The sequence below is a fragment of the Alexandromys fortis genome, unplaced genomic scaffold (assembly GCF_014885135.2).
Source record: "Alexandromys fortis isolate MF-2015 unplaced genomic scaffold, M_Fortis_MF-2015_v1.1 scaffold_5, whole genome shotgun sequence".
Classification (NCBI taxonomy): Eukaryota; Metazoa; Chordata; class Mammalia; order Rodentia; family Cricetidae; genus Alexandromys; species Alexandromys fortis.
The window spans coordinates 10516868-10531288 of NW_026067924.1; the positions used below are offsets into that span (position 1 = coordinate 10516868).

Genomic DNA, 14421 nt, shown 5'->3' on the forward strand with positions numbered 1-14421 from the left:
CACACACACACACACACACACAGAGAGAGAGAGAGAGAGAGAGAGAGAGAGAGAGTTCCATATGCTTTGTTTCCATCTTTTGATCCTTAGAAAAAGGAGCTAACCTCTCTCTAGAATGGATGGTTTCAGCTGGGAGGAAGTTGCTGCATGATACCCCTGGAGAATCCCAGCAAAGTCTCTCAGCGCTCACGTCCCTCCCTCCCCATCCATCAGTACTCCTTTCCCCAGGTGAAAGCCTTTCAGAATATAGTTCACAGCCTTGGAGCCAGGGTAGCTGATGTCTCTACTTCCTGCTACTTTTGACAGTGGGTCCAGCTTTCTTGTAGAATTGTGTCAACCCAAAGCCCCGTGCTCAGAAGCCTCAGTCGGCAAGGTAGGATATAACTAAATAAAATGACAGGATAGGAAAGGACTCAATAGCAAGCGAGGATCTTCCCTGGATGAGGACACCCACAACTGTTCCTCTGTGTGAGGAACCGTGTCTAACATGGCTAGGTCTCCTGTGTGTGGTTTTATATTGCTGCTATAATAGTCATAGTGTCTTTAAACAACACACCTAGATTGTTTTACAATTCCAAAGGTCAGAAGTCTGACCTTGTGATCTAAAAGAGAATCTGTTTCCAAGGTTTCTCTATTCCTATCTTAACAGCTGCCAGCGTTCCTCAGCTCAGAGGCCCATCTTTCCTCTGAGCATGTGTAGAGCAGCCGAGCATCTCTCGCTGGCCTCCAGCTTCCCTCTTCTGAGAACTGTGATGACGTAGGTCCACCTGGCAATAAGGGTAATCTCCTTGGCTCGAGATCTTAACCACTTCTGCGAAATTTCTTTTTCTGTGGAAGGTAGCATATTACCTAGTTCCCAGAGGCTGGGAGGTAAGCCCCTTGGGGAGAGAGGCATGTTGATCTGTGTGTTAATTTGTAAATACTGACCAATAATTCTGAGGTTTGTAGCACTATGAATGCCAGTCCAACAGGTGTCTCCATGGAACTGAGAGGGGAGAGAATAGTTCTCTAGTCTTTGAATGTTGACATCTGATTTAAACAAATCATCTGTGGGTTTTTTTTTTTTTTTGCTTTTGGGTTTTTGTTTTGTTTTGTTTTTTAAAGCTTTAGTCCTGCCCTCTTGCCTTGTTCATGTGCATACTATGCCTTACAGACGTCTCGGTTACTGAGACACTGGGCAAGGAGTTTTGTTCCCAGACCTATGCCTGGTTTTTCCTCCTACTTTACAAAATTAATGACAGATGTTTATTTATGATTTCTTATTCTTTGAAAGTTTGATACATTTTTAAAGATTAAAAGCCATCACATATATACACATGTGCCTGAGGAGACCAAAAAATGGTATGAGCTTCCCCGGGACAAGAGTTACCATGTGTTCATATGCCACCATGTTAAATAATGGGAACTCAACTCTCATCCTCTGTGAGAGCAGTAAGGGCTCCCAATTGCTGAGCCATTTCCTCAGGTCCAGTTCCATACATTATATATATACCAACTTAACCTTTCCTCCCTTCCTCTTGCTTCTCTTCTTTCTCTCCCTCTCTCAAATTCATTCTGGTTTTATTTTTCAACAAACATTTATTAAGCTCTTTTTCTAAGGATTTCATCTGCATTAGTTCTTTCAGTTCTCACAGCGATCTCTGCCCCCACCCCAGGGACTGAAGCCAGGAGCCCAGGCGTACGTGGCTCTGCCGCCACTCTCTACACTCCCCGCCCTCACTCTGAATGCCATTTTTAATGAGAAACTTAAAACTCTGCATTTCCAGGCCACACATCTCACAAAGGGAGTCTGAATCAGGTTGCTGGAATCTTTAACCTTCAAGGAAGCAGTCGGTTAAGGCGCGGATACTAACAGCACTTTCACTTGAAAGCCAATGGGTCCTCTTCTTTCATTTGAGATGAGATCCCACTAAGTTGTCAGACTGGCCTTGAATTTCTGATCCTCCCGCCTCAATCTGCCAAGTGCTGTGAGGGCAGGTCCCTGTCCGAACCAAGCTTGCTTGCTTATTTATTTGTTATTTATTTTTGCTTGTTTGTTTATTAAGATATGTTTCACTCTATTGTTCAGGCTGGTCTTGAGCTCTCAACATACCTGCCTCAGTTTCCCAAGTGCCGAGATTACCAGTATACACCACTACTAGGTCCAGCTTCTTTTAGTTCATGTTAAAAATAACATATGATGTTACATTTCCAAAGGTGCCTCAAGCTGTACCTTATATCCAGCTAGAAATGAACAGAGAACACTAAAGCCCTGCTAATGCACGTTTAGACAATTCTTAGCTATTCTTTCCCCCCACCCAAAGTATGGTAAGCTACCCTGCCCCAACTCGCGACCAAGCTTGCCTGCAATAGTAATGCATCTGATAAGTTTTGAATGAAGCAGGATGTTAAAAATGTAGAGATGCACCTGAACATGGTTTGTGGCTGAAAAAAAAAAGAGAAATGTAAACAACAGAAGGAAAGATAATATCTAGATGGCAATAAATGGTCCCCTCCCTGATTATTCTAAAAAGGAGAAGAAGGATCATGTGTTCAGGGTTTATATCACTGTCCTCTGCTCTCAAAATGGTTTGCCTACCACTCACGGCTGACGCTTGACCTCGCATGGTTGTAAACAAACCTGCTTTGCTTTCACTTCTCTGAGTCTTCAGTTCTCTTATGGCGCAAGGACCACTGATTCGCACAGTCCATTAATCATCGCAATAACTCATTGGAATGTATGGTATTATTTCTAATTCATAGAGGAAAGACTGAAACACGCACAGAGTTTGCCCAGGCACAGTTCGTGTGAGAGATAGATATAACTGAGGTTGAACACAGAGAGTCCCATATCAGTCATTCTACCAGGAAATTGTAGGGCCCCCAGAAGGCTCATTCATCCATTTCTTCATTCAATCTCTATTTACTCTTATCACTCTCATCAGGCTGCCATAACTTGAATCATTTCACCCAAAGCAATCAAACTATCATGGTAGTTGCTCTGATGGTGTTGCGGATGTCAGACGGCTCCCGAGGAAGTAGCACACTATCTTGAGAGTACAATGCAGTGCCTGGACTTTATAGACGAAGCCATAAGAGAAAATGGTTGGGGTCCTGCAGTCCCAGAGAGGAACAGAAACGAGCACACTGTCAGGACTCATCAGATGGACTCTGGACAACTTAGGGCATTCTGTCTTCCCAGTGACTTTGCAAAGTGGGGAACTCACATTCCCACCTCCATTTTATGAGGAAACGGCAGCATCAAGGTTTGGAACCCTGCCAAGGTTCCAGCATCCATGTAGTGACTTATACAAGCATCATATCACGATCATGCCAAATTCAGAGCTTAATTTCATATTTTATATGGAACTTGTTTTTAAAACTTGAAATGCAGAAACAAAGTATCTTACTATGGTATCGAGTAGAAAATCTGTATGGAGCACTGCATCCTGTGACAACAAATAATATCTCTAAACTCAATTGCCTGTGTGAACTTAATGATAAGGTTTATTCTACTTCAAAAATTGGAGATTATGAAGTGTAAGAAGGGTTAATGTTTATTAGCAGCAAACTGAGACTTTTGCTATTGGTGAAACCAGAACTGAGAAGTTAAAAGGCAGTAGTTGTCTCACTATGTGAAAGTGATCGCCGAGTTCCCCCTTTGTACCACCTAAAATATCACTAGGGAAACCCATTGGTTCAGAAACCAGTTCGGAGAACTGGTTCAGGGCACTATGACAACCCACTGTTTTCTGGCAATCCATGCTTGAGCAAAGGGTCTAAACACCAAAAGGTCCTTCGGTAGCAAAATGCAGATAGCACTATTGCATTATTATTCAAGAGACCATAATGAGCAAAGCAGGAAACCACCAAATCTAAAGCATAGTACATAATGAATAATCGTAAGCCACTGTCGTTGTCAAACTTTGCACGCAGGTTTCTGGTCTTTTTGTTGTCAGGTGATAAAAAAAATGTTATAGAAAAAAATGGTTAGTATTTATTCTAGGTGGATAAACGTTAGGAAGTAGTAATAGCCTGTTCTTTAATTCTGTAATAATTTTTTCTCACGCCTAGGTCGTCCTTGATTAAATTTTTGCCCTAAACCAAGGCCAGGGATCGCGTCACGACCTCCAGACATTTTTCCTGATTTGTGCTTTCTTTGGGCACCGGGACCAAACCAGACACGGAATGAGAGCCGGCGCCAGGCCCCGCCTTTTCCTGCCCCGCCCCCAACTGGCACCCGTAGCCACGCCTCCAACGCGGCGACCCTCCCGATTCGCTGATCCTTGCGGGACTCCCTTTCCGGCGGCGCGCTGACGTCACAAGCCCTGCGCCGTCCGCCCCTCTTCGCGCCTGCGTTCGAGCGGAAGGTCGTCCCTGTGACCGGCTAGGTGTTTGGAGCCGCTGTCGCCATGTTGTCGGTCGCTGCCCGCTCGGGCCCATTCGCGCCCGTCCTGTCGGCCACGTCCCGCGGGGTGGCGGGCGCGCTGCGGCCCCTGCTGCAAGCCGCGGTGCCCGCCACCCCGGAGCCACCTGTGCTGGACGTGAAGCGACCCTTCCTGTCCCGAGAGTCGCTGAGTGGCCAGGCCGCGACCCGGCCTTTGGTCGCCACGGTGTTCCTCAACGGTGAGCCGGGTTCAGGGTGCCCCGATCCGGGTTCAGGGAGGTAGGGGAGGGCGGTGTTGTGGGATGTGGCTCGCCGGCGGGAGTGAGAGGATGCGGTTCTGGGCTCAGCGACCTTGGCGGCCGAGCGCCTCCCCAGGACGGAGTGCCGCTGGGATGCTCCAGCAGCGGCATCTCCCCACTCCCCACCCCCGAGGCCTCAGGAATCTGTCTGCTTTCAGGCTGCACTTGACTTCCTTGGTTAACTTCAAGATTAGCCCTCCCACTGTCCCCGCTAAGTGGCAGGGATACTGTTGCTTAACAGGAGTTTGACCTTGGGCAAATTTTCAAACGTTTTCCCTCATGGTTGAAGTGGATTCGTGGTTATAACAGTTTTGGTGTCGTGAGGCTTAAGTGAGAGAATTCTGTGTAAAATGTAAAATCATTGGTACGGTTTAGACGATAAGTATGCAGAATAGAAGTTGTAAAGAACACGTCGACTCACTCGAGACAACTCACTGGTACATCTGTCTTTCAGCATCTTAACTCCCTCCCTAGCGACCCCACCCCCACAAAAGTAAGAAAGGAAGGCATAACCCGGAGGTCAGTTCCACTGTAAAGGGTCAGCAGTGTATCAGGTATCTGGGTCCTCTAGCTGGGGCTCTCACAGCCCCACTTAGTTGTGGAGAGGCAGATACGGTAGGTGTAGATGCTACCCTTACAGAAAACAGACCCCCAGAGGGGGAGTGACCCACATAGCCGGGATTCTACGCAGCGTGGTGTGTTCCAAGTTTGCCTAAGTCAATGCTTGGTCTAACGTTTCTCTTCACATGCCCTTGTGAGTTAAAAATCTGGAATGATTTCTGGTGTCTCCCACAGTGTGGGAAGCTGCGCGGGGGCTCAGGCTTCTGCTCCCTTAGTTGACTGCTTCATCTTGGTCCTTACTGTGTTATCTACTTGGCACTGCTGAGTGTTGAGTTTATGGTCTTTCTGTGTGCTAATCAAATTGTCCACTTGGGCAGTTTTTTACCTGGCATTCATCCACCCACTCTACCCCTCTTTTTCTTGCTATTTTTTTTTTCCTTTTGAGGCAGGGTCCTACTGTGTAGCCTAGACTAGTCTCAGACTCCTGACCTTCCTGCCTCTGCCTTCCCAGGCCTAGGATTATGAGCATGAGCCACCATGCCTAGCTTGACTGGCGCTGTTTTCTGCATATCTCTGTTTTAGCTTTTAACCTTAATTTCAGGACAGACTACAAGAGCTGGTTCCAGGACAGGCTCCAAAGCTACAGAGAAACCCTGTCTCGAAAAACAACAAAAACCAGTGTTGTGTTTACTGATATCTGACATCATTATGACATGTTAGCACTTTCCCTTCTATTGTTGAGACTTCTGACCATCGTTTTAAGAGGCTAGAATGGCTCCTTAATTTTTGTCTCCCCGTGTCAGATTTCCTATAAAGTAACACACGATCTTTTTTTCTGAGTAAATATGAGGGAACACTAGTGGGTCTTTGAGAAACTGTTCAGGACAGAAGTGTTATTCCAGGTCTGTTTGGGCTGGGGATGGGGAGATGAGAAATAAGGAGAAGTGGCAAAATGAAAAGCATCTCTCAGGTTTGTCAGATAGCTCAAAGGTTTCTTGTAAAGATTATTGTAAAAACAAATAAACAAAAAACCACAAACTCCAAAGCAGACAGTTTTAAAACAGCCAAAACCTTTTTCTGGAAGCACACTTGTAGCTTAATTGTACATTAAAATCCATCCAGGGGCTGGGCCATGGTAGCTCACACCTTTAATCCCAGCACTCAGGCTGAGGCAAGCAGATCTCTGGGTTTGAGGCCAGTGTGGTCTACTGAGCGAGTTCCAGGACTGATTCCATAGCTACAGAGAAACCCTGTCTTGATAAAGACAAATCCATCCAGGTGGCTTATGGAAAAAGCCACTTATGGATAGGTAGTGTCAAAAATTGGTGGGTTTTGGTTGGAAGCTGCACAGAGGAATAAGCTTGCATCATGGTAGCATCCCTTCCTTGTGTTTCATTATGGTAACATCCCTTCCTTGCGGATTTCTAGCTACATTAGCTCTACAACTGCAAAAAGTTTACGTGCCTTAGATTTCCTTTTATTTCTTTTCAAAGTGATATTTCCATAATGGATAGCGATAATGCTTAAGGTTAAAATTAGATTAAGAATCCATGCTTAATACACCTTGTGCAAATTACATAGAGAATGACTTTTGCAACATGGCAGTTTCCTCAAGGGTCCTTGGTTGATGATGTGATGCAGTGAAGTATAACTTGCTATACAGAGAATGATAACTATATTATAGCTAGATTTCTTTTGTCACCATAACTCGAATGAGAATGAGTCATTCATTCTATGTAGTGTTCTTAATTACCTTGTATTGTCAATGGTTGGTGGTTGTGGGTACTCTTGAATTTAGAACTGTGAACTTGGCTCCTTTCTATTTTAGGTAAACATTTTTTAATGTAATCTCAGGCGTTGTGATGGAGAAGTAATTCTTAATTACAAATACCAGTCTATACCATCCCATTGGTATTAGATAGAATAATGCATAATATAATGTCAAGCGATTCTGCAAAGTCCTAATAGTGACTCTGAGGCTGCCACTACTCATGTCTTAGTTCCCTCTCCAGAAGGGTTGGGTTGTCAGAAAAGTAATCTTGATAGGTTTCATTCCTGTTCAGGTTTGTGAGTTCTGTAGTTACCTTGAAGTCATGTGAAAAGTGGGTAAAATACTGATATTTGGGTGTTGAAAGAAGTATTTTAAGATGAGAACCTCAAAGGCCCAGGTAGTAGCACTGTCACAGTGGCTTGTGTTAGGTCGCATTTTTCTGAAAATGAAGAATATTTATAAAACAAATTTTTATTATAATATTATTTTGTGAGGGAATTTAATTTCTAAACATACTTAAAGAATCCTGCCAGTGAGCTCATTCTTTTTGTCAGAGATTTACAAATGGCCTGAGAGAGAGGACAGTGCTGCTGCTGCTTTCCAAGTGTGCCTAGTCAGTAGTGTTCTTAGATGTGTTCATTTCTCACAAACATTGGCCTATTTTATGACCTACAGGAAAAATGTTCCATTCAAAGTCTCCACAGTATGAAAAATATAGTTTTTTTATATAGATGCTGTTGTCTATAAGGGAGGGTTATATGAAAATTTCCCCCTTTTAAATTAAGTAATTACTTTAGATTCCATTGAGTGTTGCCTGTGCTGATAAGGATGTTGTTTTCTGACCACAAGTGGTTTTACTTGAATTTTATGCCTTGGAATCGAAAATAGCAATCCTTAAGTTTTCTACAGCTAAAGTATATCAAGTCACAGGAGAGTTCTGGTTGTGTCATTAGTATGTTAAGAACTATAGCAATTCTTCCAGAGAGCACATAGCAGAGGTACCAGCTAGGCATCTATCTACCTTGAGATGACCACACAGCAATTGTTAGGTGGACTAAGTGGGTTTTGGGACCCACTAGAGATCTAGAGATCATCTAGAGAGGATGAGAAATAATATAATGGATAGTCTGTCTAAGCAGTTGATTAAAAAAAAAAAAAAACAAGCATACTAGAAATACCTGTTTCTTTTGTTGTTTGCTACTATAACTCAAAGTCTTTGCTGATGTATATGTCTTCCAGGACATTCTTTTAATTGTAGTTTTCACCTGTTTGTCTTGCAGCTCCTGCTTCTGTTCGTTATTCCCATACGGATATCAAGGTGCCCGACTTCTCCGACTACCGTCGCGCTGAAGTTCTAGACAGCACAAAATCTTCTAAAGAGAGCAGCGAGGCCAGGAAAGGCTTCTCCTACCTGGTAACTGCAACCACTACTGTGGGGGTTGCATATGCTGCCAAGAATGTGGTCACCCAGTTCGTTTCCAGCATGAGTGCTTCTGCTGATGTACTGGCCATGTCAAAGATCGAGATCAAGTTGTCTGACATCCCGGAAGGAAAGAACATGGCTTTCAAATGGAGAGGCAAACCTCTGTTTGTGCGCCATAGAACCCAGAAGGAGATTGCCCAGGAAGCTGCAGTTGACGTGGCCCAGCTGCGAGATCCGCAGCACGATTTAGAGCGAGTAAAGAAACCCGAGTGGGTTATTCTGATAGGTGTCTGCACTCATCTTGGTTGTGTACCCATTGCAAACGCAGGAGATTTTGGTGGCTATTATTGCCCCTGCCATGGGTCACACTATGACGCCTCTGGCAGGATCAGGCGGGGCCCTGCGCCGCTCAACCTGGAAGTGCCTACCTATGAGTTCACCAGTGATGATGTAGTTGTTGTGGGTTAGACACTGGACTCAAGGCCTAGGTGTCTTTTGGTCTTCCTGTCCCCTCAGAAGAGTTGAGAGTAAGCCTGGTGTACTTCTAGGTCGGTTGATTTAAAATATTTAAGAATTGTGAATAATGTACTGGCAAACATGTGAAGTAATTGAGTTCACTCTTAAATATTGTCAAGCATTACCGTAATAAAGCTGTTGAACATCATAAAATCCAGTCACAGACTTGGAAGGTGCAATGTCTTTGATAGCTGATTCTAATAAAACATTACAGATTGTTGTACAAAATATTTGTGAAATCTGTAAATAGTTTCCTCATTTATCATCTAAATTTCTTACATCTTGAAAAGAGGCAGGGTACCATTTTTTTACTTGGAAGTAGATAGGGAAGGTTATTTTAATGTCAGATGTTTTTCTGTTTTGATAGTTTCCAGAGTTATGAGAGATAATAGTTATAAAAGGGATAAAGTGTAAAAATACAATATTTTATTGAAATATTTTTGTTTTTAAGGATGATTTTATTCTGTAGCCAAACTGGCCTCAGACTTGTAACCTTGCTGTGCTCCTGAGCACAGGACGACAGGCACGGGACAGTCAGCGTATCCCGTGTAACAGGACTGCCGCCAGAGCCTAGGGGGGACAGGGAGAACAGAAACCTGTCAAAGCCATATTCTGCGCAAAGATAAACATTCAGAATGTTTGCATGTGTATTGTCGGAATACTTTTATATATCTGTGAGCTTTTCTTGGTCCCTGTGCAAGCTCACTTAGCGTGGGACTAGTGTCCCTATGCTAGAGGAGAGCAGCCCGCAGACTGCAGTTAGCAGACACGACTCAGAACAGTCCATCTCCTGCAGCCTATAAAGCGTTTGATTGGAAAGGAGAATCTTCAGGGTGTTGATGAAAATAGATAAAAATCTTACTTGTCTCCTAAAGTGTCATAAATGGTGCCTTTAGCAGTGCTCGGCTCTGCTTTTAGACAGGCTTCCAGGTTAGTGTAAGCAGTGATTGTCTAGCATTTTGCATTTGGTCTGCCCCAAACCCCTTGTGTTTGACCTGAATAGGGTCCTGTCCTATTTCAGATTTGTTGAACCAGCCTTTACTTTTGCTTGTGGGTTAGTCTCCCAGTAAACAGTAATCATGCTAGTGGAGACTTGCAGGGGGTTTAGGTTAAAAAAAACAAAAATAAAGCAAAATTACTCTCATCCTCTAAGTCACAAGTGTTCAACTTTCTCTCCCCACAAATTATTTAGCATATTTGTGCTTTTTTAAATAAACACTCAAAAACGAATCACATTGCCTAGAGTCTATCAGTTGATGTTGGAATTTTCTTTTTCCAACTTGGAAGTCTCAGTTTTGTTGACAGTTTTCAAAACAGTGAGTTATAGTCAGTGGCCCTGTAAAGTTTTCAATATTCTGGTTGCATCAGAGAAAAGCCACCCACCAAGTACTGTCGCTCTCATAGTAGATCTATGTGCTCATCCATAGATCTTACCAAGTGACTTCAGTAGGGTGCTCTGAGGCCTGCATAGTCCATCTGGAAGCTGGGCTGGTTACCTGAGAAGTTGCAGTCTGCTGCCTGGGTCGCCTCAAATACAGATAGGTGTTAGGGTTACCAACATGGAGCACTATACCTTGCTTTCCTGGTCACCTGCTGAAAACCCAGGACAGTGATACATTGTAAGAGAAACCATACGGTAAGCCAGGATTTCTATTCAGTAGCCCTCAGAGCTCTGTTAGCTAGGAATTTAGAGAAGAGCATATTGATTGGGGACCTGAGACCCTGCTTTGGTTAAAAGACATTTGAAGAAAGAACGGTACACACTTGTTCTCTGGGTCCAGTATTCCCATCAAGCCTTGGACTCAGCGGCTACCAGGGTTTCTGTCTCTCCAGCCTGCATATAACCATTGGACAAACCTGTATCACCTAAGCCCATCAAGTAAATCCCTTTGTAATGTACATTCTTTCTACCCATTCTGTTCTAGAAAATGGTTTATTTATCCTGTTGAGAATTCCAGCACCTCATGCAAAAAATGGTGCTTTCCTTTTGGAGCAGCAGAGCTTGCACTATTTCAATGCAAACATGATGGTATACATGTAGAGTGCCCCCATAGTTCATGTGTTAAATACGTGGTCCCCAGCAGATAGCTGTGGGACCTCCCTGAAGGTGAGCCCTGGCTGGTAGGTCTCTAGAGGTAGGCCTTTGAGAGTTACAGTCCCAACTATAGTTAAGGCTGCATTCTGCTTTCTAGTCCGCTGTGTTGGGAACACATTCCTGCCACCATGGACTGAGCTGCTCCAACCTACCCTTGGTTCCAGCCTCCATGTTTGTATTTTTGTCATCTAGCATCTGAAGTTAGATCATTATGGTGTTCTTAGTACAGATTAGTTCTGATCTTACCTATGTCAGGTGGGTGTTTGGCTCTTTGTCAGGTTGTGGGGCGGCCAAATGATGCTTGTTTTTCAGCGTTGGGGCCACTCTGGGATTTTGGGTTCAGACTTTATACCAAATCAACATGATGAGTTGGGTACTTGATAGTTGTACAGGTAATTAAAAACCAGACTGCCTCTGGGTCTCTAACTGGGTTTCTGGGTCACACTCTGGTCTCTTGGACCAAGCATTGGGTTGGGTGGCAGACAGTTGGGATAAACTGCCTTTGAGAATCCCTACCTGAAGTTCTGGTTCAGACTCCAGGTTTGACTCCAAAGTGTCTGTGTCACACATTGTCAAAGTTGGGGAAGTGGCTGATAGGTGAGCAGGTGGTGGTGAGGGTCCCGGCTGTGGAGGTCTCCAGCCAGAATTCCAGGTCCAGCTCCAGATGGTCCTAGGCTGTTGTGGGTAGAGTGGCTTACAGTAGAGGGGGTGGGTTTAGTATGGACTTGCTCTGGGAATTCCTGAGTTTCTGGTTCAAACCCCCAAATATATATAAAGTTTGGGATATATATATATATATATATATATATATATATGTATACACACACATATATAATGGAAAATTTAGGTTCCATTGGGTAATGTCTTACTTAGGGTTACTGTTGCTATAATGAAACACCATGACGAAAAGCAACTTGAGGGGCTGGGAGAGTATTTCACACACAGTTACATATAACATTTCATCATCAAGAGCAGTAATGGCAGGAACCTGGAGGCAAGAGCTGATGTAGAGGCAATGGAGGTGTGCTGCTTCCTGGCTTACTCCTCATGGCTTGTTTAGCCAGCGTTCCTATAAAACGACCACCAGCCAGGGGCAATAGACTGGGCCCTCCCCCATCAATCACTAAGAAGTGTTCTACAGGCTTGCCTGCAGCCTCTTCTTATTTTCTCAGATTCCTTCCTCTTGATTCTAGCTTGTGTCATAAAACTAGCTAGCACAGGTGGGTCATCTGTATGGGGCAGTTCATTATTGTGTTGAAGAATGAGTTTCATAATACTCATTGCTTCTTTTTGGTACTGGCCATGTAGCATGTCATAGGTCATAGCTTTAGTTTAACTAAATTAGAGTTCTCTCTGGGAGTGTCAGGAGCCCGTAAGATGGACTACAGCTGGGGCTTTGTTATGATTAGCTTTTTATGGTGAGATAAATTCTAGCTCAGAGTTAACAGTGGCCTCACTCTGCTGACCCTTCCATGAGACATTAGCAGCCATGTTCTGCTGCTAAAGTAGCTCACACAGCCATTGCTCCAGGATGGTGTCTAAGCATTTGCTTAAGCTTTATAAGTCTATAAAAGGAACACCATATATGACCCATTGTAAAATTAATAGATGGCAAATAATCCAAAATTACTTTCCTCTTGGGTCTTCACTGTAAATTAGGGTCACTAAAATTTTTAAATTTACATAGACAGTTCTCTTTACAACACAAAACAAAAACTTACTAAAATCTAAAACACATGTTAATGTGTTTTTATTAGAAAAATAATTTTGTCTAATTTGAATATTAGAATAATTTTTCAGATGTAATTTGTTTTGTTTTATTTTGAGCGGCCTAAAATTCACTATTGTAGGACAGGATGGTCTCCAACTCAGAGATCTGCCTGCTTCTGCCTTCTGAGTGCACTACCACGCCTGACTTCAAAATGTAATTTAGAAAAAAAATACAAAAGAAATCAATAATTAATAGAAAAGGGTTCTAAGTTATATTATCTCAAAATAAAAATAAGATTTTGCATAAGAAAAATATAATAAAACATGGTTCTTTTCTAAAATAATATCTGACGAAACTATCAGCTCAAGTAATTAAAATATTTTATAAAGTATGCTAACTAGAATACAACCTTGGAGAGTTTCCTATGCATCAGTGCACTAATAATATCTATTTCTCAAAGATAATAGTACCTCCCCTAACCTATAAATTCTGACCAATCCTCACCTGAAAGAAACCTGGAAGGCATTCACCAACAGATGCAACTAAAGAGGAAAAAGTTAGATAAATAATAAATAAGTATGTAAGTAAGCTGCCTTGTTTGCAATTGCCATCTAGCCTCCTGCAGTCACCCAAAAGGAAGAAGGAAGCCATCGTGGCGTGTTCCCTCATCTCTGGTACAGAAACAAGGGACACTGAGAAAACTGGCCAGAGAAATATGCATGGTGCATGCAAGCCTACACTGGAAGAAGGCTTGCCCAAGCCAACCTCAGAGAGGGGCAGAGGACCAACCCAGCTTTAGTACCCTCTTAGAGAAGACAGGGTTGGTGGTGCCAAGGGGCATCCAGTTGTCTCCCGTTTGCAGTTCAGATTTTCTTCAAAGAGATTTTCTTTGTGACATAAGATGGATATTGAAACAGAGGCAAATGATTTCTTGAATCTCTGACCTACAAAATGGGGTTGTACCTTTTTTTTTTTTTAAATATATTCCAGGCTGGCCTTGAACTCTAGATCTTCCTGCCTCTGCCTCCTCCCGCAAATCTTACCAGCTTGCGCCACCAGAACTGGTGAGTTTGAAACCTTTAAAGCACTAATTTTTGCATGTTGCTGAACCCCCTATTCTTTTAAAAGAGATCCCCTAAATTATGGGGCAGTCTGCACCACAGGACCACTTTTTGTGTTCTGGAGACAATGAGTAATCACTGACTAACAAGCAGACAGATGGTAAGTGCCAGGTCTAGTTCCAAGATGCCCTCATCTGGCTTTAAACCCTCGTTAGACACTGAGCAGGATCATTTTACTGCCTGTGTCACAAGACCCTCTAAAAGCTGATCACTCAGAACCCAATCAGATAAACCCAGAGAGAAAGGGTTTTCAGAATTAACCTCTTGTAAATGCCGAAAGGCAGCTGGTTAACACCAATAACTATCACCCACATTATTTGGCCAAGACCACTGGAAAGATCTCCCCGATTCCCAGGATTTCAACTCAAAACCTGAAGTAATCATCTTAACTCAGGCGTCCAGATGACCAAAGGAATGTTAGCTCTACATAATTTCCAAATATGCCTTCCAGTGATCTGTGCCCAAGGAAAATAAGAGGAAGAGGAGGCAGGGTATTTTCCCCACCTTGCTGTGACAGTTTAACAATTTATAGAAAACCATACAAGAAAGAAAGATGTG

The 14421-nt window shown here is 43.2% G+C and overlaps 1 protein-coding gene across 1 annotated transcript; it reads left to right on the top strand.

The window, feature by feature from the left end:
• The first annotated feature begins 4306 nt into the window (after nt 1-4306).
• On the top strand, nt 4307-9166 carry Uqcrfs1 (ubiquinol-cytochrome c reductase, Rieske iron-sulfur polypeptide 1). The gene is made up of 2 exons (XM_050142528.1): nt 4307-4605; nt 8278-9166. Exons 1-2 carry the CDS (start codon nt 4392-4394, stop codon nt 8886-8888), a joined length of 825 nt encoding a protein of 274 aa, XP_049998485.1. The 5' UTR covers nt 4307-4391; the 3' UTR covers nt 8889-9166.
• The last annotated feature ends 5255 nt before the right edge of the window (nt 9167-14421 follow it).

Bases quoted from the DNA above. Each gene is read 5' to 3' on its own strand.
- Uqcrfs1 (XM_050142528.1), top strand. From the start codon at position 4,392: ATGTTGTCGGTCGCTGCCCGCTCGGGCCCATTCGCGCCCGTCCTGTCG. The intron at 4,606-8,277 runs GTGAGCCGGGTT...TTTGTCTTGCAG, and splicing joins CGCCACGGTGTTCCTCAACG to CTCCTGCTTCTGTTCGTTAT.